The 24,738-nt window shown below is 41.1% G+C and overlaps 1 protein-coding gene across 3 annotated transcripts in view; it reads left to right on the top strand.

The window, feature by feature from the left end:
• Positions 1 to 24,738, top strand: part of si:ch211-200p22.4 (phosphatidylinositol-binding clathrin assembly protein) — an 82,426-nt gene that overhangs the window by 40,715 nt on the left and 16,973 nt on the right. Inside the window, exons 3-14 of one of the 3 annotated variants that reach the window (XM_067578971.1) lie at positions 2,139 to 2,214; positions 2,558 to 2,660; positions 4,132 to 4,225; positions 4,595 to 4,706; positions 5,204 to 5,310; positions 8,004 to 8,045; positions 10,010 to 10,030; positions 11,749 to 11,834; positions 11,982 to 12,105; positions 15,853 to 15,986; positions 17,681 to 17,781; positions 19,518 to 19,628. In XM_067578971.1, the coding sequence (XP_067435072.1) occupies positions 2,139 to 2,214; positions 2,558 to 2,660; positions 4,132 to 4,225; positions 4,595 to 4,706; positions 5,204 to 5,310; positions 8,004 to 8,045; positions 10,010 to 10,030; positions 11,749 to 11,834; positions 11,982 to 12,105; positions 15,853 to 15,986; positions 17,681 to 17,781; positions 19,518 to 19,628 (1,111 nt within the window). The remainder of the gene's footprint in view (positions 1 to 2,138; positions 2,215 to 2,557; positions 2,661 to 4,131; positions 4,226 to 4,594; positions 4,707 to 5,203; positions 5,311 to 8,003; positions 8,046 to 10,009; positions 10,031 to 11,748; positions 11,835 to 11,981; positions 12,106 to 15,852; positions 15,987 to 17,680; positions 17,782 to 19,517; positions 19,629 to 24,738) is intronic. The other 2 variants (XM_067578973.1, XM_067578972.1) reach the window with 2 other exon arrangements.

Genomic DNA, 24,738 nt, shown 5'->3' on the forward strand with positions numbered 1-24,738 from the left:
GAAAACGGCGAGTAAGAATCTTCCAGCACCTGCTCGATGACATCAGATCCGTCAAAAAACGAACAAGCGGCTAGTGTTTTAAGAGTTGGAAGGGAAAGGACGGAGGGTTTCTGTTACACAGCATTGGAAAAACGTTGAAATATAAACAGGTATGTCCAAAAAAAAAAAAAAAAAAAAAAAGTCTGTAAAAGATAGCAATGACATGATTCATCCCTTTCTAGAGACGGTTTTAGCTTTATATTTAATCTCATTAACATTTTCAAGGGGTCATTACGTAAGAAGTCATTATATTATGCTGCCAATCTTCTGCTTCCTCCCAAAGGTTAATTAATTTCTTTTTTGACCACTTCCTCTTGCCATTTGTCTTCCCTTACCAGATATGTGTGTTACTCAGAAGGAGTCCTTATAAATGAGTGGAAAAGAAACAGCAGGAGGAAAAGTTAAATTTTTTTTTTAAACATAAGGAGAAGCAGCCTGAGGTGATGCAAGCAGTGGAGGTTAAAGCATTTGAAGCAGCAGGCGTAGCAGCGGGGAGACACGGGTTAAAGCCTTCCTCCCCGCTGAAGTTTCCCCAATCAACAAACCCGAATCCCCCAGCAGCTCCGAGGTTCGTGTTCTGCAGCCGACCTCTGACCTCGGAAACCACGGGAAAAGAGAACTTTCACTATTTTCACAATTCTAAGACCGTAAAAAGTATTATTTAATCCTCGGTGCTGTAAAACATCTTCAGACTTCATGTCAGTGATGAACCCTATCATTTTTTCTTACTAGCTGTTGGCTAATTAGCACAAACTATTACAACTGTCAGTGTGCATGTGTGTTTCAGTAGAGCAATTTTATCTTTTCAGTTATCTAAATAATATTTAAAATAAAAGTAGATGGGCTTTTTGTCCACTACTTTGGTCCAGACTGAATTATCACAATAACTACTGGACATTCATGGTTCCCAGAGGATGAAGTCAGCTGACTTTTGTGATCTCCTGACTTTTCCTCTGCCACCACCTTGGGGTTGTTTTGTTTTTGGTTTTTTTAGTGAAATGTCTCAACCACTATTGGATGGATTGTCATTACATTTTGTACACACATTCCTGGTTTCCAGAGGATGAATCCTAATTAGTTTGGCTACAAAATATTCATGTTTCCTAGATGATTCCCTGACTTTTCTTCTGCCGCCACCATGAGGTTGACATTTGTGGTTTTGAGTGAAACATCTTGACAACTATTGATGGATTGTAATGAAATTTGGTACAAACATTCATGTTCCCACAGTATGAACTATAATAGCTCTGGTGGTCCCTTCATTTTCTATCTGGCGGCATCATCATCATTTCAAAATTTGTATTTGTCCAATGGTTTGGTTTTTGACCAAACCTACAAAACTAATGACATTCCCATCAGCCTCAGCTACTTTATATGCAATAAAATTATGAAGTTATAAAGTTAAATTAAGAGCAAAAGTGTCTTCTCACTGGTGGCAACCAATCTAGTTAGACTACAGGAGGCTACTTTGTGTGAATTTCCCTTTTAGTTGGACTATTTTTGGATTATTATGCTTTGTGTAATGAATCAGACAGTCTGATACTTCCCCTGTCTGAAGTCTTTGTCACGCACATGCATACATATATATCAAGTTTCTCTAATTCACCACCACAAACCGAAACCAGGTTTCTTGTTTATGTGACATTTAAGAAATCAGCTCGAGGAAGCCGACTGTAAACCGATCACCTAAGTGCATGTAAATGCACTGAAACTTGTCGGTTGCCGCTGGTTACCGATAGTCTCCATTGGGGTAATTTTGGGTGAAGTGTTTTGGTTGTTGTAGGAAAGGAAATAGTTCATCATTCATGATCGTTGTCTTTCTCATCCAGTATTCAAACCGTCAACTTCACAATCAGAAATATCCCAAAATACAACAAATCCAAAGAGAATAAAGCTCCTGGAAATTCTTCTCTTACATTCTTTAAAAGTTACAAACAAAGTTTTACAGCTAATGAGCAGAACCAATAAATTGTCATGTTGTATTAAGGTTTATTTGTCTTGTGAACGCACAGCTGTTTCAGATTTTTATTTTTGGATCTCAAACCTTCCTTTCACAGAGCTTTAACTTTTCTTTATTTATTTTATCTGTCTTATCGCAGCGTTTCATCCAGTACCTGGCCTCCAGAAACACTCTGTTTAACCTGAACAACTTCCTGGATAAGGGAGCTCTGCAAGGTAAAGCACACTTCACCTTCTCTCTGCAAACTTCCTGTGAACATAATTCACATAGTTTTTGCTTTTGATTTGTTTTTAATGAAGCAGATCGGCAGGATTTGCCTCGTAGGACAAACACACGGGGTACCAGAATGTTTTAGACAATCGAGAGAAAGTGTTTAGAAGTCCAAATCGGTACTTCAATGCGGTTGATTATTTGATTTAAATTATACCATATGGTGCTGTTACAAATAAACAATCATTTGCAGCCGACTCAAACCAAACACTCTGTATATTTCCTTCATTCCAACCCGCTCGTCTCTCTCTCTCTCTCTCTCTCTCTCTCTCTCTCTCTCCCTCCAAGGTTATGACATGTCAACCTTCATCAGAAGATACAGCCGTTACCTGAATGAAAAGGCCATGTCCTACAGACTTGTGGCTGTGGATTTCACCAAGATGAAGAGGGGGTAAGAGAGGTTACACACACACACAAAACGACAGCCGCACTCATCATTTCAAACTCATCTCGTCACACACCAGGATACAGTGTTTAGCTTTTGGCACTAGAGCGAGAGAAAAGCAATAGGCAGAAACAAGACAGCCGAGGTTGTTTCCTCTTCAAAATCTTTTCATTTTGATGTCAACACTCAGTATCTATCATAGTAGAGTATTGTGTGAAGATGTTTTTAGACAACACAGGAAACGTCTTACTTCATTTAGAAGCTTCCTGTGTCGCAGGGCGCTGGCTCACAAATATTGCAGGAAAAAAAAAGCGTGTTTGGGTTAAACAAAGAAATGAACCAGTGTGAAAGCATTTTAGAAAACATAAGAATTAAGAAATCTTTGACCTCAATTTAGTGTCTTATAATTTGTTTTGTTCTTTAAAGGAATACTTTGATATTTTTGAGGAATACACTTATTAGCTCGCTAGCTGAGGATAAGATGAGAAGATCGCTCCGACTCTCATATCTGTGCACTACAGCAGCCCATTAGCTTAAAAGTTGTGGTTTTTTTCTAGAGGGAGGTTATGTGCTGCCACTTGGCTGGATGCTGTGATTTCCCAAAGTCTTTTCATCATCGCGAGGTTGCCAGGCAACCAGCTGCTACTCTAGGAAATCACTCTAAACTCCAGCCCCGTAAGACGACGAAATGTCATTTTTATATTACTGTTTGTGTACGGATTAAACAAATAAACAAAACATATAACATGCTAATTTGTGAGCTCTAGAGGTGCTAGAAGTTTTGTTTTTTTTTGTCAGAGCCAGACTAGCTGTTTCTCCCCCCTCTGCTTCCAGTCTTTATGCTAATCTAAGCTAATCAGCTGCTGGCTGTAGTTTAAGATTTAACGGACAGATCTAAGAGTTGGGAGCAATCTTTTCATCTAACTCTTGGCAAGAAAGCAGATAAGCGTCTTTTCCCCAAAATGTCAAAGCACTCCTTTTTTAATGTGAGCTATTGTACATGTATAAGACAAAATAAATGTAATATTTCAGTGCATCAACTAATGACAACACTTGCCAAGTTGGAGACTTGTGTGTGAAAGTGACAGTGGGTGCGTCTTTTCTTGTGAAGATCATTTCAATTTCAGAAAGTCCTACCGCTGTGAAATGACACCGAATCCTTTGTCACGCTGATTCTACCGAGCAGCATCTCATTGATTATTTAAAAAAAAAAAAAAATGTTTCAGTCGCCATTTATTGCAAACCTTTCACTTCAAGAAGCTGTAAAGACTTCACATCACCGAGGAAACTATGCAAAACATTACTTTTCTTCTTATTCCCCGTAGTTTCTCATCACTTATTCATTCCTTGTCGTGTATTTCCTAATTTGCATCAACATTTGCATCAGAATTTCCCCCCCCAACAAGGTGCCCGCTACAATTCTCTGTGTGTGTGTGTGTGTGTGTGTGTGTTTGCTTCTCGTTTTATCTGTGTACAGGATCGACGGTGTGATGCGTACCATGAGCACAGAGAAGCTGATTAAGACGCTGCCCATCATTCAGAACCAGCTGGATGCTCTGCTGGATTTCCAGGTATTAAGTTTGTGTGTGTGTGTTGTTGTTGTTGTTGTTGTGTTTTGTATATATGTGTGTGTAATGTATGCTTGTCAAAGTTATTTGCAAAGTAGAGACTCTATTCTGTCACCTGTCATTATTGATGGAGTAAAAAGAAGCATATTATGGTGACAGATTTGAAGTTTTAGCTGAAGTTTCTATGTGTTTGTGCACTTAAATGAAATAGCTTTGTATGTGTTGATGTGTTTGCTTCATGCCAACGTGGAAAAACATGTTTACAGATGTTTGAAAGAGATATTTCCTTTTTTTTTTGTGGAAAGATGTTGAAAGAAGTGATAGAGATGTCTTACTTTTCTCTCTCTCTCTCTCTCTCTCTGTGCTCTGCAGGCCAACCCTAATGAGCTGACCAACGGAGTGATCAACTCAGCCTTCATGCTGCTCTTCAAAGACTCCATAAGGCTGTTTGCTGCTTACAATGAAGGGGTCATCAACCTACTGGGTAACACACACACACACACATATGATCACACACACACACACACAGGATAAACACAACCTACAGCGAGTTTGTACACAGCCAGCTGATGCTCGCTCTCTCCCGGATGTGTCAGAAATGATGAGGTGAAAGTAAAAGCTACAGTTTGTTTTGTGCGTATACACACACACACACACACACACACACATTCGCTCATGTCTGGCAGATATGTAAACACAACAGCAGCACACACGCACACACCTGTGCACCAACTCTGGTTGTCACGGCAGCAGAGAAGGTTTTGACAAGCTGTCATGTAGCTGCTAAGTCATGCACTGATTGTTCCCGCCTCCTTTCTCCCTTCCTCACTTCCTTTAACGCTACCTCCTCCTCCTCCTCCTCTTCTCCTTCATCTCGCTCACTCCTGGCCTTTTCACCCTCCTCCCTCCGCTTTCATCATCACTATCTGTTTTTTTTCTTTCTATCTTCCTCCTCTTCCACCCTCTCCTCCGTCTCTGCAGAGAAATACTTTGACATGAAGAAGAACCAGTGTAAAGATGCTCTGGACATCTACAAGAAATTTCTTTACAGGATGACGAAGCTGTCAGAGTTCCTCAAAGTGGCCGAGGTATATTCACACACACACACACACACACACACACACACACACACTTGCACTCACAGATGTACATAAACGTGCACACACACACACATCACAGACAGGATTTCTTCAGTATTTTTTAAGTTCTACCCCTGGATTTTTTTTTTGGAAGTGCAACTCCCGTTCAAAGTACCTTTTTTTTTTACCTTTTTCCTCTCTCTTTCCTGTCTTCCTTGTCACCAACAACTGACACATACAGTACAACCACACACACACACACTCTCTCACACACACATATACATATATAAACCCAAAATAACCCCAAGATGGAGGATGTGGTTAGGCGCTCCATTAGCTCCCTATCCCTCCGCTCCCCACACTCCTCCATCTAATCCTCCCCTACTCCCTCTCTCTTTCCCTCTCTCTCCTGACAAAGACGGATGCTCGTGTGGCTCTCCTTCGCCCGGCGCCCACAGATCATCCCTCTTTCTTTCTTTCTTTCTTTTTCTTTCCCTCCCCGTACCCTATTTCCCTTTTCCCCCTTCCCTCCTTTTGTTTCAGCAGACTTGAAACAAGTGAGAATCAGCTACTGTAACGTCAGCGCAAGAACTACACGGGTGGCTCACACTCACTCACTCTCTCTCTATTAATGTACATTCAAATAAATTGTCCAAATCAAATTCCATTGTCTCATTATAATTAGGTTTTGAGGAGCTCCCTGGACAATTAATTCAAAAACAATAGAAACAGTAAACTAATAATGAGTTTCTCCATGTCTGAAATGTGTCAAGGCCTTTTTTTTTTTAAAGCTTTACTCTGATGTGGAAATAGGTTTTCTAAACATATACCATCCATTTAAAGTATTACTCGGATCAGCCTCTCTTAATACAGCACTTTAAGGGACGTTAAGACTTCAAAAAATCAACCTTAAAAGCACTCAAAGCATGCGTTGTTGACATCCTCACTGTGACAAGACCCGCGCGGTACATTTTAAATCCTTAATTTGACAAGTTTCTCAGTAGATTCAGTCGACTTTTTTCATAATAACGCAGGAAAAGCACTTTCACAGCCTGCTAGTACCATGAAAAGTGACATGAATGCGAACATGTGATACAGTATCTGTATTTATAGATGTTTTCGACCTTGTGCTGTAAAAATGATGTAGGTATAATGCACTGCCGACAATCTAATAAGTCCTTGAAGACTGAACGTCTACATTAAGCCGGCTAGATTCTAAAATGCAGTTTTCATCTATATTAAAACGGCAAAACGGGTGTTTCTCCTCCAACTGAGCATGTGCAGAGGACAGATGAGCAAATCAGGCACAGAAGAAGGAACAATATACCGCTTCTGTGTCTGGTTTTGTGACATTTCAGTGAGATAACGACGTTTAACTGTAAACAAGCTGTCCAGGTAGACAATAAAGAGAACAACACTCGCATGAAGCCGTACGTCACCGCTGTTGTTGTTGTTGTTTCTTCTTCTTCCTCTTCATATGAAATGCTAGCGTTTATACAAAGTTCAGTTTCCCCTGCACATCTCCACACAGGTTAACACACTCTGGAGGCTGTTTTAGGAGAAGAAAAGCACAGTTTTAGTCTGGACGGAGGGTCAAACTGGAGAGAGAAAGTTTACGAATTTAGCCGGCTTAGCGTAGCGATTACAAATAGTCAGTTTGTTTTAATTTAGGTGCTTTTGCTGTGAAAAATATAGCAGAAATAGTGACAATAGTGTACCGTAATTTAATTTTTTACATGTCTCCATTAAAGGCAGACAGTCAATCTGATAGAAAAGCTTTAGATATCAAGATGTTGAGTGTATATATTGGTGTTTTTTTTATCGGAAAGCTGCACAAAAAAAGCAGTTATGGTGAGGATTTAATTCAGTGTTTTCTGCTCACGTCCTTCATATTATATTTCCTCCGTGGCTGACGTTTTAATTATTGAAATCAACAACTCAGACCTGGATTCACCCGGTTTGTCGATTTTTTTTTTTTTCAGGGAAAGAAAAAAGATGCGAAAACAAAATCCATAAAAACAAATCTTAGCAAGACGTCTAGAACGGCATCGTTAAAGTCATTTGAATGCAACTTTTATCAACTATTATCACTGTTTTCCATGAATAAAGCTGATGATAAAAAATGTATTTCACAGAAAGAGGAAAAAAAAACCTCCCAAGGCCATGTTCATGATTGTTAAACAGTCGAGGAGTTATTGTTCTTTATCTGTGTCCGAAGAGGTCGACATGTCCAACACAAATGTTTATCTGTCTGAGTCCTTTTTTCCCAGGTGATTTTTGGCGTAACTGTCCTTTTTTTATTATTTTTTATTTTTTATAAGTGTTTTTCAGTGTCACATCATCATCCACTCGTTCGCTCTCCCTCATTGGTCAGGCATATTTATATCACTGTTTCAGTCATCATGCTCATTCACTGTGAGGATTGGTCGATTCGTCGGCCAATCGAGATGTCGGAAAACTTTTTCTTGTTTATTTCTGTTGTCGTTTATGTTGACACTGCCACTGCATGAAGTAATGACTCCCTTGTTTTTTTGTTTTCTTTTCTCATCTTTCTTTTTTTTTTTTTTTTAAATGAACCCCTTTTCCCTTCTCTTTATTATTTTTTTTTTTCTTCTCCATTTTTATCCCACCTACCTTTCCCCCCCCCCCCCTTTTTTTTGTTTTGTTTTGTTTTGTTGATTTTTGTTTGTTTTTGACGACAGCAAGTTGGAATAGATCAGGGTGACATCCCAGACCTCTCACAGGTCAGTGTACATCTCACCTCTCCACTTCCACTTTCTCTGATTCTCCTCGTTTTCTCGCTCTTCCCCCTCTCTCTCTCTCTCTCTCTCTCTCTCTCACCTTCTTCGACACTACATGTGGTCTCGCTGTGCTTTCATTCATCCACTCACACCTTATTTCACCCCCTACATATAACTGTACTCCTCCTCCTCCTCCTCCATCCCTCCTTCCTCTTACCAATCGTTCACTCATTCTCTCTCTCTTCACTCTCCACTCGCTCGTTTTTTTATTTTTTTTATTTCAAACAACCATCGCGTTTAACCTGATCTTACTGTTCGAGTCCAGGCAGCTCCCCTCTGGTTTGATTGATTCTTTCACTTTCCTGCTTTCTCTTTCACTTCTAAATGCTCGTTATAGATCCAACGACAAGCTGATGTGTGTTAAGTCGAGCTGCTTAAACACTCCTGATGCAAGTTTTCGTCACGTGGATTCGAAAACCCCCGAGCAACCGCGAACGAATGAAAGACCTTGAAACTATAAAAAACAATAATAGCCGCAAAACAACAAAGAGCTTAAAAAACACAAGACGGCATCGCTACGAGGGAAACAACTCCATGTTTTGTTTTTTTTCTAATTGTCAAGGATAAAGTTGCCTTTTTTTACCTAATTGTGAACACAAAGAATCGTGGTTTTCATCCTCCCGACGGTTTACGAGGGTCTAAGAGAGGCACACACATGAAGTTAATTTAATTTTGCTTTTTAATCTGGTCATTTAAAATTCACTATCATTAAGAAATATGTAGATTTGCTTGTTTTATCTTCTTTGTAATCATAGTCTTAAAAAGATAGAAGCCGGAGCTGCAAGAAACAGTTGTTTTCATCAATTAATCTGCTGATTATTGACTCGATTTAGTCTTTTGATCTGTAAAATGTCTTGTTTTGTTTGACCAACAGTCCAAAAAACAATCATATATTTTATTTACCATGACAGAAAATACAGAAAAGCTGCAAATTCTTACAATTGAGAAGCATGAAGAAGAGAAAATTCAACATTTTTGCTTGAAAAAGGACTTAAATCATAATATATCATTATTTTTGTTGATTCATTTCCTGTCAGATATCTTATCGATTCGACCGTTTTGACAAGCAGTTGATCATTTATGTGATTTACCAAACAAAAACGTCAAACATTTGCTGGTTACAGCTTACAAGATGTGAGGTATGATGCTTTTTTTATCATTGTAAATAAGTTTTTTTTTAAAAATAGAAGAATTTTGGGGGTTTTTTGACAACCGATCAGATGAAACAAGCAGTTTTAAAAGTAGCAGGAAGTTCCAGCTGATATTCTTTCACTATTTTCTGACATTTCATTCATCAAAAATAACAACCGGACATGCAACAGTTTGATCTCTCACACAGATCGGCCTCTGATGTGACGGATCCACATTTTAATACAGTTTCTAGTCAGCGACCTCCCATAAAATTCACTGTCACTAAATTTTTTTTAGAGCCAAAAAAAGATAGCAAAGGGTCGGCAGCAGCAGCAGACGTCTGAGTCGAAGCGTCTGAATCGGGAGATAAAAACATGAATAGGTGCATCCCTAATAACAACTGACAGATTTATTGATGTAATCATTTGTTGCAGCTCCGGTTTACAGTTTACTAAACCACAGGTACTTTTGCCACATAGTGATACTGAAAAGTTGGCAACCTGCGGTGCTTTTCTGCCTCAAGAAATCTTATTAAAAAAAAAATCACACACAAACACTGTAAACTGTAACGTTTAACGGCCTCAGCAGAACACGACCTTGGCCACGCTTTACTAAAAATCATTACAGAGTGTAAAGCTGGAAGTTAACAGCATGTGAATTGACTATGTGGGTGTTTGAACTCAAGAGTGAAGCTGCACAGTTTACTGTAGTCGTTAAATAGACTTTTTTTTTTTTGTTGTTGTTGTTGTTGTTGTCTTCTCCCTCCTGTGTCGCAGAAAACAAAAGGATCATACATTGTAGGTGGTGGGTTGCATACTGTATTGCTTACCTCCTCCAACCTGCTAAACCCTCCCGCATGAACATCGTATTTCCTCACAGTGTGTGTGTGCGCGTGTGTGTGCAACCACACACTTACACCTCATACACTCACTAGCATGCTTTTTATTTGTTTTTCTTTTTTTTTTTTTTTTAACGTGGAGTGTCGGGATGTTGACTCAGTACAATATGTGTGTGTGTCGGCCCCCAGGTGGCTTGCTCGTAGCTCTCTCACACACACACACGCTTAGACTCACAGCAAAACCCGCACACGCAGAGCTGTGGCACGACAAGCGAAAAAAAAGGCCATGAAACCTCATGAATAGAAAATGAGGCTTCACCCCTTCTGCTTCCTCCCCTTCCCATCTTCATCTGCATGAAAGAATCCCTGCACCGGGTTTTCCACTCACTCATTTAAATTCCATCCCCTCCTTTTTAGATGTTGTTTATTTTCATGTTTGTCATGCACGACATCGTCGCTTCAACATGCATGGCGGAGGTACTTTAATATCGGATGACCCGAGTATTACCGTGTTATCATTACACACACAAAAAAAAGGAACATGAGAGCGGAGAAAGGGGTGTTTTTGTTTTGTTTTTTGTTTTTTTACCTTGTCCTCCACGTCTCCGTGCCTTCCAAAGTTAGAGCTGTTACTAAACGCCTTTTGAGATAAAAGCAAAGCAACAACTTGTCAAGAGCTGAGGAGAAACAGACACCCCACTCTCTCAGTGTGTGTGTGTGTGTGTATGTGTGTGTGTGTGTGTGTGTGTGTGTGTCAGAGCTAATATTGACCAGGCAACGTCTTCCTTTTCACCTATTCAAACCTACTGACAGTTGAAGATGGTCTCTTTCTCGCCTAAAAGTCACTGTTTCTTTAACAACCAGGCAACCAGTTTTGGCAAGAACCCACCGTCTAGCCAGCCGCAAAGGAATCACAAGCCAAAACACTCCCAAATGTGTGTGTGTGTGTGTGTGTGAATGTGTGTGTGTGTGTGTGTGTGTGTGTGTGTGTGTTTGCGTGCATGCCTGCAAACCTACCGACAGCACACTTCACATTCTTGCGGATGGAGAGACAGACATGACGTTGTCATATTTTCACAGTGGAAGAATTTCCTCTCCTCCGCCAGCTGAAATCAGCTCAAATGAGAGCTGAACTATTTCTTTCTCTCTTTTCTCTGTGTGTTAAAGTTTTTAAATCTGAAAAAAAAAGAAAAGAACAACTGATTTTTTACAGTTCAAATAACGCAGCTGTCTCGCTCGCTTTTTTACCTTCTTGTCTCCAGCGTGTTTTTTTTTTTTTTTTTTTTTTGAGCAAGAAGTGGCGCGACCTCTCCTCCGCTCTCCCACCTTTTTCCTCGTTCTTTGTTTTCCAAACCTCCTCCTTTGTTCTCTCTCTCTCTCCTTTGAGTCTCCTGCTAACAGTGTGAGTGTTTGCTGCATGTTGCCATGGCTATTCTTGGAGCCTGATGCACTCTGTTACCTTCCTGTGAGACCAACTAACTCTGGGTGCTGTGTGTGTGTGTGTATATGTGTGTGAGAGTGTGTGTGTAACTGTATGTGTAGGCGGGTCTTTTTAGTGCATATGAGTGAGACAGAAAGAGAGAATGATTTTTCTAACAAGTTCAGCTGATTTCTTTCCTCACTCTTACCCCCTCCCTCCTCTTCTTCTTCTTCTTCTTACTATCTGTGTTTCGTCAGGCCCCCAGCAGCCTCCTGGAGGCTTTGGAGCAGCACCTGGCCTCTCTGGAGGGCAAGAAGACCAAGGAATTGAATGCAGACACCAGGTAGACATCTCAATTACCCGCCAGTTACATCATATCGCAACCCAAAGCACAGTTATAACAGAAACACACCCAGAAAAGTCGAATAGAATGAAAAAAAAAAAGAATAAAACATCTATATTTCCTCCATCCTTGCTTCCCGCGTCGCAGAGCATCCACCCTGTCCAGCGCCGTCTCGTCTCTCTCCTCCACCGGCATGTCATTCAGCCGCATGGATGAAAAGGAGAAGCAGCAGGCCCTGGAGGAGGAACAGGCCAGACTGCAGGCTCTTAAGGTAACCGGTTTGATACTTATATTGAATCAAAGTAGGGGGGGTCAGAGTCAGCGCTGTAACAGCAGAAAGGCCAGCAAGCAGCAGCAGCAGCAGGTCTAATAGTTACTGCTGTCACCCCCTTTTTCTTCTTCTCTTGCTCTGATTCAAGCAGCTCTCAGCAGCTCTGAATGTTAGCTGGATTTGTAAGGGAGGCGTTGAGTCAAACACATTCAGGGATTCAGATAATTAAAAGATCGATTCTAGTAGAAGAATCTTCTTCCACTATCACGTTGGTTATCTATGTCTAACTTAGCATCTTGCTAATACCAATAAAGGGGATTCTGGTCATTTAAAATTCACTATCATAAAGAAATATGTAGCATTGCTTGTTTTATCTTCTTTGTAATCATAGTAAAAAAAAAAATAGAAGCCAGAGCTGCAAGAAACAGTTGTTTTCATCAATTAATCTGCTGATTATCGACTCGATTTAGTCTTTTGATCTGTAAAATGTCTTGTTTCGTTTGACCAACAGTCCAAAAAACAACGATATATTTTATTTACTGTGACAGAAAATACAGAAAAGCTGCAAATCCTTACAATCGAGAGGCACGAAGAAGAGAAAATTCAACATTTTTGCTTGAAAAAGGGACTTAAATTATTAATATATTATTATTTTTTCAGATTTTGCTCACACCCTCCAAAACCAGACATGATAATTATCAGACTTTTTTCCCCCCCTTGTAATTTCCAGAGCCACAGTAAACAAAACATGTAAATGGTCAAACACAAGATGAAAATAATATACTGTACATTTGAGATGGTAGATATTGGATACAGAGAGCCTCTTTCAGGCTACGTGTGGGCAGACAAGGATTTGTTCTCAGATGATCTGAACTACAGAAACACAAAAATTCATCTCAAAATGACAAGTGTGTAACTGCAGTTATTGTCCTAGATTTAAAACCCTGCCGTGACTGTGCTAGCAGAGAGAGAGAAAAAAAAAAACTGCAACCACATAACACTTGAGCTCTGACAAAAGGCACATATTGCTAATACAAAAAATAAAAAAAAAACTACATACAATGCTCCAGTTTGCTGTGCTGTAGAAATCACACTGACTATGTGGCTGCTGAAGACTGCAGATTGCACGGCGACTTTGCTGTTTGGTGAGTTTTTTTTTTTTTTGAACCGCGGTTGAGGATAAAGGCCAAAAGTCTCACGGGCGAGCCGAGCAATAGAAAAGTCAAGTGTAAAATGTGTTGACATTTCTTGCTCCAGCCCTGGGAGTCCTCCCTTACAGCAAACTGTAATTGAGTAAGAGCAGCGAAGGCTACAAAACAGGGGCACACACGGCCGCACGGCTCTGTTGTGAGCGAGCGTGCACGAGTTGCGCGCGTGTTAAGCGTGCTTACATCCTGGTGGAGAAGATACAGTATGTGTCTAGTAGTGTTGCCAGTATCTGTGTGAGCTTTGTTGATCTCTGTGTGTTTGTGTGTGTGTGTGTGTGTGTATATGAAGCATACCCTGGCAGATTAGACGCAGTATGTGCTGCCAGCGTATCTCAGTGTGTTTGTCTGCGCACGCGGTTGATTGGATTTTAGCGCGCTGTTTACTCTGTGCCCTTGGTTGCCCTGTTTCTGCCAAGGTCCACCGATTTACCTTTGGGTTTTAGTTAGAAAGGAGAGAGAGAAGATAAAGCCAGAGTAAGAAACCGAGCGAGAGAGAGAGAGAGAGAGCGTCGAGGTCAGCAGGGGTCGCCCGAATACTCTAGTCCAGCTGTCTGCGAGCTCTGGCGTCCATATGGACTCAACACGCACATACACACTCATTACAAACACACACATACACACACTGCTACTGTCCAGCTGGGGCCTTAGCCCAAACAATAACAGCAGTTCCCATTTGTTCCTCGCCACGCTGTCAGAATATAAATGAAGAGGAGTCGGCCCGGCTCAGGCTGCTACAGCAGGAGATTGTGTTTATTAATCTGCTCAAAGTCCAAATTCCTTTTTTTAAAGGTTGGGGAAGGTTGAAAAGTAAATTGGAATTTCCATAGTTTAAAGTTTTTGAGCCGAATTAAAACACCCGCGTTGCCTCGTATTAATAAAAACCGACAAAGGCGCCGAGTGTGAGAAACAGCATTTCCATCCCCGCTGTGGCCGTCCGTAGTAGAAACGTACACTTCTGTTGTGCTGTAAATTGCCTCACTTGTCTACCAAACAGAGCATGTTCTCAAAGAGGATTGGAGGAAGAAAGAGGAAAAAAAAAACTGTTATTAGGTCATTGTAGCAGCAAAAGTAATAAGATCCAGCGGGAAATATAGAAACATGGAATATAAAGACAGAAATCCTGTGTGAGATGAGCAATAAAACAGCAAAACTCAGTTAACCTGTTTTATAAACTGCATGGACAGAAAGTACTTTTTTTAGGAGGGGGGGTCGGGGGGGATTTACAGCCACTTTCATTTCACATAACATTTAAAATGTGTTGTCATAGGAAGTTGTTGACAGTCAGATCCCCCCCCCCGCTGTTACCAGCAGGCATCAAACTGACCCCGAAGCTGCGTTTTCAAAAATCCATGCAAGAAATGAAAGTCTGGAGGACGGCAAACGTGTAACTTCAAAGTACCGCAGTGTTGATCTTGGCTCAGCGGGTATTTTATTTCCTGTGTTATCCAGTCGCGGGAAGGGGGAGGGGTGGGTTCTTACCTGAGAGCAGGTTTTTGACACTGTAAAGCATTTATTAGTGAACTGATAGTGAAAATATCAGCAATATTTCGGCTACCGTCTGTGCTAAATGAAAGAGATACACAGGTACGGTCGTGTGTCTTTGCTCGATCGTCTCCAATCAACTGAAAAATCTGAAACCTGTGGGTTTTGTTTATTTTTTTTTTGTGTGTTTCAGCTCAGCTTTAGCAGCGGTCGGAGCTTTGCTGATGTTTGTGTTTGTGTCACCGGAGAGAACAATAGTCTGCGTTTTAGCTGCACCTGGGTCTCAGCAGCACAGGGTCAAACACTGTTAAAGACGGGCTGCAGCTTTTTTTTTTTTTTTTAGAATCACAAGAAAAGAGTTTTTTTGTCACTAGAAATCAATATAATTAGTTTTAAAGTACTTTAAACTAATTGTCTGTCAATATATTGTTGTGTACGCTGAATCCAGCACCATCAGGCAACCTTGGCAGGAGAAACTGAGCAATAAACCCGCTCTGGAAAGTCTTTTTGGAGACAGGCCTGGCTTCTAGTCTTACATTTAAAGCCAAGAAACTATCTGAATATCACCAAAGCGCACATATTTACACACACACACACACACACACACACACACACATATATATACACACAATGCCTCTTTTATTTCTTCACTCATTACGACCCGACAGCGAGCATGTTCAACACGAGATGTTTGACAAGACCAGAAGGGCTCTTAACACGAGAAGTTACTTGTCAGCAGCAGAGCATAGCTGGCGTTAAATAGGCTTCATGAATACTGGATAGAAATATTTCATTTCACATTGTGTTTGTGTCGCACCTTTTTTTTTTTTTTTTAGAGTGTGTATGTATCCGCTGGAGAATGTGTGTGTAATTTTCCAGGATTTGCGTTTACTGGAAACAAGACTCCTATTCATTTCCAATGGGAAATGACTGTTTAACCATTGTCTTCCTCATCACATTGTGGTGTTTTTCTCTCTCTGTGTGTGTGTTTTTTTTTTTCCTGGTTTTGTGTGTGTGTGTGTGTGTGTGTGTGTGTGTGTGTGTGTGTGTTTTCTAGGACCAGCGCCTGAAAGAGATCAGCATGCAGACTCCGCCCTCTGCCTCCCCCAGCAGCCAGTCGATAGGCAGTGCCAACAACAACCACGTCACACAAACCCCAGAGTTGTTCAGCTCCACGATGTCTGCCAACAGGTGCGCGCACACACACACACATACACACACACACACACACACAAGAGGCAAAAACAGGCTAGTTAAAAGATAAATAAGACATCCACCAATTAAAAATGTAGTGCTTTTGAAGAAGTCCTCTCCATTTCTGAGACATGGAATAATAAGTAATATATGTAGTTTGATAGGTAGGTAGATACATGGTTAATACTACAGTTCCCAGAATTCCTGGAGGCAGCAAACACACCTTAAGCAGCTACTTTGACAGAAATACAGGCGAGCAACTGGTTTATTTGTTTATAGCGCAGCCAAACAATCACACTCTTCCAATACTTCCATTAAAGCAAAAATATAAATCCAACATTTATATATCTTGTCTTTCTGTCACACACTCTGCTGCTTTGCTCCAGGAAGAGGTCAAAATTATTTTCTTTGGCAGTTTTAGGTGTTTTTTTTTTTTTTTGTTTGAGCTCTTCATCATGTGTGACAGCAGCAGTAATTTTTGGCTACTTGACAGCTCGGTCCGCAATCTGATCTCGCGAGCAACGTAATTGTCTATTCCACCCCCTCCCTCCCTCCACTTGTTCAAATGTAATTTCCAGAATAAAACATTCAGAGCCAATACGGTAATTGCCTTTTTTCTGTCATGCCAAGATCAACCAAGAACTGATTTTCATCTTTTTGCATACGGTAAAGTTTGTTAGATGATGAGGTGAGCAGCTTTTTTTTTTCTCCTTTTGTTCCATTCCTCCCTGCGATATTTATAACTGATGCACTGAAATCCAGACTTATTTTGTAGACACATTTTGATATATTATTACCGCCCTTGTTTTTTTACCCTGTTGAACATTTTTAATATTAAGCCGCAGAAGGAAAACGCTAATTTAACAGCGTGTCAGGAGAGCCAACGGTAAACAACGAGGCTGAACTACACGCTGCCATGTTTTCTTTTTAATCCCGCTACATAGAGACATAACTGCAGAATGTAAACACTTTATATTGCCGCCGCTGCAGAAAAAATAGCGATTATGAATAGCATCAATGATAAGTATATATATAACTTTAAAAAGGTCAAGATGAAACATAATAAAGTAATTAGCGTCAAGTCAGTCAAAAATGGTTAACACCTTCAAAACAAAACAAACAAAACAAACATGTTGTTATTATTTAAAAGCGTCTCAGTCTGCTATGACTCTCAGACATCCAGCGATGATGATGAACGGGGGTTTTTTTTGGAAATAAACCTCCTCCTCATGTAAAGTAATACTTACAGTCAGTATTTAAACTCTTAAGCTGTTTTTAAGTTGCCCGCTGCAACAAAAAAAAAATCCCCCCGCATCACACCCCTCGACTTGAGTCCATCCAGCCGTAATAGAGTTACAGTGAGACTATTTATTCTTGATAATCAGACTAGAATTTATACTCGACATAAGCGCGCGCGCACGCTTCTGAATTTAATGCTCCTAACTGTTTTATTGGCCTGTGGAAGTTTTTACAGCCCTTCTGAGAGTGAAGATTAATCCTTATCTGTGACAAATGAACATTTTTTAGTGGTGCCTTCAGATATTTACGCTCAATTGATTAAATATTAACGCCAAATCTCTATCTGTCCTTTTCCGTTTCTCTCTGCTTTTGCTCTGTTTTTATTTTCCTTCCCGTCCATCACTCCTCTCCTCTCCTCTTTTTTTTTCTACTTCCTCTCTCTCTCTCCTCAGTGTGCCCAACCTGAACAGTGACCTGTTTGATCTTCAGCCGGCCTTCATCCCTGCTGTGCAGAGCACTCCTTCCATCTCCACCGCCAACAGTGCCTGGGGAGGTACGCTACTTACACACACACACACACACATCTGCATTAAACATATATATGAAGGCAGATATAGATGTACACACATATAAGTTTACTTCTGAGCAAAAACTCACTCAACAATATAATTAAATTTTTTTTTTCCCAGCAGCCCTTCTAGGAAGATATATCCCCTCCGGATAGTCATTCACATATCTACCCATCCATCTGTCAGTCCATCCATTTGTCTATTTATTCAAACCATCCATCCGCTCGCCATCATTCTCTCGATTTTTTTTTTTCTTCAGAAGCTAATGTTGCGTGACCCCGAGCCGGCATCCCGTGCAGAGTCGACACACAGTTCAACCGGTTTTGTGTAACGGGCGTATCGTAAATATTCACAGTATTTTGTAATAATAAATCCCGTAACCATGCGTTCACACTCTAAACAGCTCAATAAACCAGAGCGTGCAAAATGTCAGCAGTGATTCAAACTCTCTCTCCCTCTCTCTCTCTCCTCGTTTTCTCGTTTGTCAGAGTGGAAAATGTTTTCCCGCCGCCGCGGGGAAAAAAAAACGCTGAGCAACAACATACACTTCCACATATGAGCTCTGCTGTACAGTGTGTGTGTATATCCAGCATGAGTTGTCATTTCAGCCTGCAATCAGCTCGCTCAAATCAAAAACAAAAAAAAAAAAAGTAGCACGATGATGCATCTGGCGGCGCTGTTAGCGAAGAGTATTAAACCGAGCGCAGAGGATTAAAACTGAAGCCATTTAGAAAAGAGTTGGGCCAGACTTCAGAGACGGAGCTAGCTTTTAGATATCAGCCTTTCACACTATCAGCGGCTCCGACACAGGAACTGAGATAACTATCCCCCCCCTCACCATCCTCCCCCCTGTGCTTCTCTCAAGAAGAACACAAGGAATACTTTACTTCAGTTAAACGTCCGAGGATGTGAACGTCTTAGACACAGATGAAGTTTTCACAATCAGAACGCAGAATAAAGGAAACTTTTCATGCCTTTTTTTTTTGGCACGGCGATAATGGCAGAACTGATGAAAAGAAAGAGAATATCGCCTTACACCTACATGCATATAATTACACAGAAATAGTCTCAACATTTAAGCTAAGAGCAGGTTACATGCACTTAAAGGCAAAAAACATTTAAAAAAGGTTGTTTAATCAGCTCTAAATCATCTTAATTAAAGGTTCCATCCCTGCCATGTTCACTGAAAGGTTACCTGTAACAGCTACATGCCTATAAATGGTAACCGTGGCGATCTGTTTTTGTGAATTCTGTCGTGTGTATTCTTGTTTTTCGAAGACAACCGCTCTCTCCGAAAGCCCCTAATCCCCAACAGGGATGCAGATGAAGACGGAGAAAAAAAAAAAACAAAAGGTGCATCAGCGGATTTCCTCTCGCGCAGGCTTAACTCTCCCCTGAAAGCCTGACATTCCCGACAGCACAGCCTCGAATCCCAAGTTACTAAGCAACAACAATGCAGCCGACATGGCAGTACGCTGGAGACTGTAATGTCCCCCCCGTTCCTAATCTAATGGGATTAGTTTAGTGGGAGGTGGTGGAATCCTTACCAGAGTAGAGCTATGGTTTCAACACTATCTGATGTATATATCTCTCTCTCTCTTTTTTTTTTTTTTTAAATAAATAAAACCTTGTCAGATAAAGCTATTCCTAAAGGGGAAAGTCATCTGCCAACTGTTATCTCACGCAGCTGCTTTAACAAACATTTAACTACATCCCTCAGGATTGGAGAGCCAGCCTCTGCAGCAGACCGCCACGGCCATGACCGTAGATTTCGATGCTGTGTTCGGGAGTAAGGCCGCGCCCAGCGACAACGGCCCGCAACCTGCACCCGGTAAAGCCCAGCCCACCCCCTCCTCTCTCTCTCTCTCTCTCTGCCTGACTGTCCAGGCAGAGCCAGACTGAAAACTAAAACCTTTTTTTTTTGGCTTTTTCGCTGGCAAGCACGGCCGTAGCGTTTAACTAACCCTCTGACTAGTTCCAGGAACTTGTGGTTGTTCCTTTCACTGGGTGGGCGTTTTGTAGCTTTCCAGCTCTGTCAAATAGCTTGTTGTTCCAGTATATAGTTTCTAATAGCTAACTTTTATAACACGAGTTCAAACAATCCAGACTTGGGTGTCAGTTAACTTTTTAATTCAGGTAATTTAAAGAGGTGGATTTGCTTCAGAAATGGAGTAACCATAGAAATAAAAGATTGTTTTTTTTTTTTCCCACATGCATTTTTGGAGCACACATCCATTCTTTCTGGTTTTATTTCCATTGATCAAACCAAAAGTTAACTGATCCCAGAGTCCTGCTTTTCCTTGGTAACTCGTCTATTTTTTTTTTTGCACGGTTCCTACACATGTCTGCAATTTCTACAAATTCATGACGATTAAATGAATATTCTCCCTCCAGAAAACGAGTTTTTGTGAAGCCTCTAGAAGTCCGCTATCCTTCCATTTGTTTATTTGTTGTCTCATTTCAGTTATTATTTCCCGTTAACTCTTGGCAGACGCCGCTTGAACGCCGGCCAGAGTCTTCTAACCCAATAAAGAAATTCATGTCTAGAAGTCCTGAAAGGAGTAGACAATGTGTAGGAACCGTGTCTCCGACTCCTTCGGCTTCTCTTGTTGTGGTTTCCTGCCTGTTATGGTAACAGCTTCTGACTGATGGCTCTTAAGTGTTGCAGGTCTGAGACTTTGGCTCCGGGCCCTTCTTATTAGCTTACTTTCTTTTTAACCTCTCAGCAACTGACACAATCAATCTCGTTGCCTCTCAACCCTTTTCGAATCCCGAGACGCTCCCGCAAAGCATATCATTTTTTTTATTATTTATTTATTTTTTTGTAAAGGCGGCGCGCGGCGTTATCGACAGCTCCCGAGGAAAGCACAGCAGATAAGAGCGACTTCCTGTAGAGGTCATCTAAAGACTATTTTCATCATAAAGGCAGAGAGAGAAAAGAAACGGAGCTGCAGGTTTAAACCGCAAGAGTTCAGAAGAGTTTACAGTAGACGATAGTGAACTTTTTAAATCAAGTTGCTGGTTTAGTTTTCTTCTCTTTGACAGCAATTTAATGCTTTTCAGTTTTCACCCATCACCAGCAGCTGATTACGAAACAAAACAACGAGGTCTCACTCGAGCCGCTATCCCAGGTCCAAACTTATGTCCCTGTCTTTTATCTAGCCGGCACCCATCAATCCGCATTACTGGAAATTTGCCAGGATTAATCAGCCAGCTGTTTCACACCAGCGGTCGCCACACACACACACACACGCCGTGTCATTCAAAAAACGCCGCAGGACGACTTGATCAAAACAGAGTTATCATACGGATACGGATCATAAATCTGAAAACACCCGATTCATTTTCCTCCAGGAAGCAGCGCGGATCCTGTCATGTATTACCGTCACGTCATCATCATCATCATCATCATCATTAGTCGCCTTCTTTTACAGCTGCGGCTTCTTTGCTTTCTTCAAATATTTGCCAATTCAAAGCTGCTCCTCTCAGATTCTTGTAAATATTTAAGGAGTCCGGAGTGCAGATTCTCTGTTTGGGAGCCGCTGATTTCTCGTCTACCTCTCTCTCTCTCTCTCTCTCTCTCTAATCTTGTTTAACCTCCGTCGATCTCTTGTGCTCTGCTCACAGGAAAGCAGTTGGGAGGCTCGTGCGCAGCCTAGTTACGGCTTTGGACGGACTAACTTCTTTCTATTAATAGAGCTTGTGTTGAAGCTGCCACTACAAACTACCAGTACACACCATCTGGGCAACTGGCAGCACCTCACAAAAAAAACAAAAACCTTGTATGTGTGTGTGTGTTTGTGTGTTTGCAGCTACTGTACGTCTGTGTTTTTCTCGTCTCTCTCTCTGTGTGTGTCTTTATGCGTCCACATGTGCTCGTATATATATTTGTTAGTTTGTAACCGCGTGTCCGTTCGTCGCACGTCGTCTGTCATTTCGCTCCGTCCCATCTGTCCGCTTCTGCATCGTCTGTTGTGTTTTGTTGTCGTTCACACCCTCTCTTCCCTCTCTTCCCTCTCCTCCCTCCATTTATTTTGTCTCTCCCTCTCTTGTCTTTGCCTCATCGTCTCCCCATCACACTTCACAAGGCAAGAATCACCCAGGCAACTCCTTTCCATCTGCTCTCCTCCCTCCTCCTCCTCCTCCTCCTCCTCCTGCGTTTTCCTCCCCTCCCTCCTCCTCCTCCTGACAATTCAAAGTCCTCACTCCCCCCCTAAAAAAAAAAAAATCCATCTTTTGTTCTTTCTTCTCGTGCAGCATCTTACTGTATTTGTGCGTTATTGAAGTGTTCCTTTTGTGAAGTCTTTATAATACGCCTTCTCAATTTTTTTCATTCATATCTGCTGTTTTGTTTTTTTTTCTCGACGGTCCTTCAGACTATTTTTGTCCTTTTTTTTGTGTGTGTTTTCTACCCACACTCAGGGATGTAATTTTGTAAATTCTGTGTTTTTTAAATGGAAGATTACTGTGTTTATTTTATGCCTCTTTAGGATTTTTTGAGCAAATAGATCTTTCTATTCTTGTGCTACACTGCCTTTTTATATCTCGCCTCACATGAGGATGCAACATATAATACATCAGATTCTAGGATTTACAAATGTCATTTATTTGAATTATATCCATATAATTTCTCCTTCTACCACATATGTAGCTTTTATACATCTGTTCTAGGTTCCCTCATCCATCTGTTGTTCCTTCACCCTTCATGTGAAGAGGTTTGTTCCTCCCAAAACGCTAAATTAAGATGCCTTTCATGATAAAACGTGACTCTGATCACCTTTTATTCTTTGTTACATTCATGCAACGGAGATTTTAGATATCGGTGTCACGTCTGATAAAGCGTGAGAGACACCGAAAACACAGTCGCAGCTGTGAAACATCAACATAAATAAGAACAAAAAAACGTCTGACATCACATTTCAAACGAACGACCTCGTCTCTTCCCGTATCCCCGCTCTACAGATAAAAATCAGCCACACAAAAGGGTTTTTTTTTTTTTTGTTGTTGTTTTTTTTTCTCCTGAAACACAAGTTTAGTACAGTCATTCATCCAGAAAACACTTTCAACACGCGAGCGTCTGCCTCGAAGGCCGCCAGACGAACGCGGAGGCTGCTGCTGCTGCGGCGCGCGAGGTTAAACACACACACACACACACACAGACAGACAGACGTTAAATGTACATCCTGTTCATCTTTACTTAGAGCACAATGATATATTTATCACTCAATTATCATATCTTATATAACACAGAAGGAGCCGGTTTCAAGTCGTTCAAGAGACGATTCTTCACACGTCAGATCAGTCCATAAAAAACCTTTCATTCTCTCCTTAAAGAGACATAACAGCACGCCAGCAAATTAACTTTTTATGTAACAAACACATACGTCTTACTGACAGAAAGCCATCACTTTAACCGATAGCGGTGTTAACGTACTCTGGCTCTAGATAATGCACCCTGCTAAGTTTTTTTGTTTGTTTGTTGTTGTTTGTCACGTTCGACCATACGTAACAGATTTATCGCTGCCGGCGTTTTTGTAATTGATCCCCTGACATGAATTTACTTCCTTCCCCTCCCGTTGATCTTAAACTCTATCGACTGTCAAGCCCATCGCCGAAACACTGATAGCATTATCCTCTCGCTTCGATACGACAGCCTCGGTGCTCACTTTATCACCTCCTCCTCCTCCTCCTCCTCCTCCTCCTCCTCCTTCCTTGTTTTCCTCTTCCTCTCGCTCACCCCTGCGGTGTGTGTGTGTGTGTGTGTGTGTGTGTGTGTGTGAGAAGGGTTTGTTTCACCCTGTTTCTCTCTCTCTCTCCTCCTTTATCTTTCCCTCACTTCTATTGCTCTCTCGGTTCAATTTAATTCAGTGACACGGTGGTTTAAAAAAAAAAAAAAAGAAAAGAAAAGGAAGAAGGAAAAAAAAAAAAAAAAAATCACCCACATTGCCAAAGTGTTTTATCACAGTGACAACAATAATGGAATTGCCAACAATGGAAGAGAAATTAGAGTCGGGAGAATTAAAAAGATATTGGGCTAAACTATAGTTCTTTTCCTCTTCTTCTACTCATTTGCCTTCCTTCTCTCTTTTTTTTTAACTTTCTTCTTCCTCCTCCTCCTCCTCCTCCTCCTCCTCCTCTTCCTCTCTCTCTCTCCCTCTTTTTCTCTCATCTGCTAAGCTAGCAGGAAAAGTGTTTTCTGAATCTCTTGTGTCAGCACCACTGTCAGACCTACACACCGCTTCCTAACTAAATATTATTCCTCCCTCTTTTTTTTTTTTTCCACCATCGGTTGCCTCTCTTTTTCTCTCTCCTTTTTTTTCCTCTTTTCTTCTTCTTCTCTTCGTGTTTTGCCGGGACACAGCAGTTGTCTTGTCTTGCATTCACACCCAGCCTGTTCTCCTTTCACTTTTTTTTATTGTCACCTCTCCTCCTGTCTTCGTTTTCTCTCTGTTTCTGTCACAAGGTATCGATTTATTTTTTTTAACCTCTTACAGTTAAAGCGAGGAAACGCTACTACCACTCAAAACTACAACTTATCATGTTACGCTTTGATTCTCACTGTCAAATTTTTAAGTTTTTTTTTTTTGCTCACCTTTTTCTCCTTAATTCTCCCAACAAGTACACAAATCACAGCGTGTACACCGTAACACCTCCGGGTTTCCACCGACGGAGTAATATGGAGCCATTAGCTGAATGAGTGCTGACATGGGAAGTTGTTAACACAGGCACTTACACACACACACACGCACGCACGCACGCTCGCACGCTAAGGCAGGAAATTACTCTGTCATTTGCACCTACTGGCAATGGACAAGCACAATCAGGTTTTACGCTCTTTCTCTTTCTCTCACACACACACACACACACACATACATGAACAAAACTAATCACCGTTCAGAGTCAGAGTGTGTACATGACAGCTAGGAATAGATATATCAATC

This window comes from Thunnus thynnus, chromosome 22 (genome assembly GCF_963924715.1).
Source record: "Thunnus thynnus chromosome 22, fThuThy2.1, whole genome shotgun sequence".
Lineage (NCBI taxonomy): Eukaryota > Metazoa > Chordata > Actinopteri > Scombriformes > Scombridae > Thunnus > Thunnus thynnus.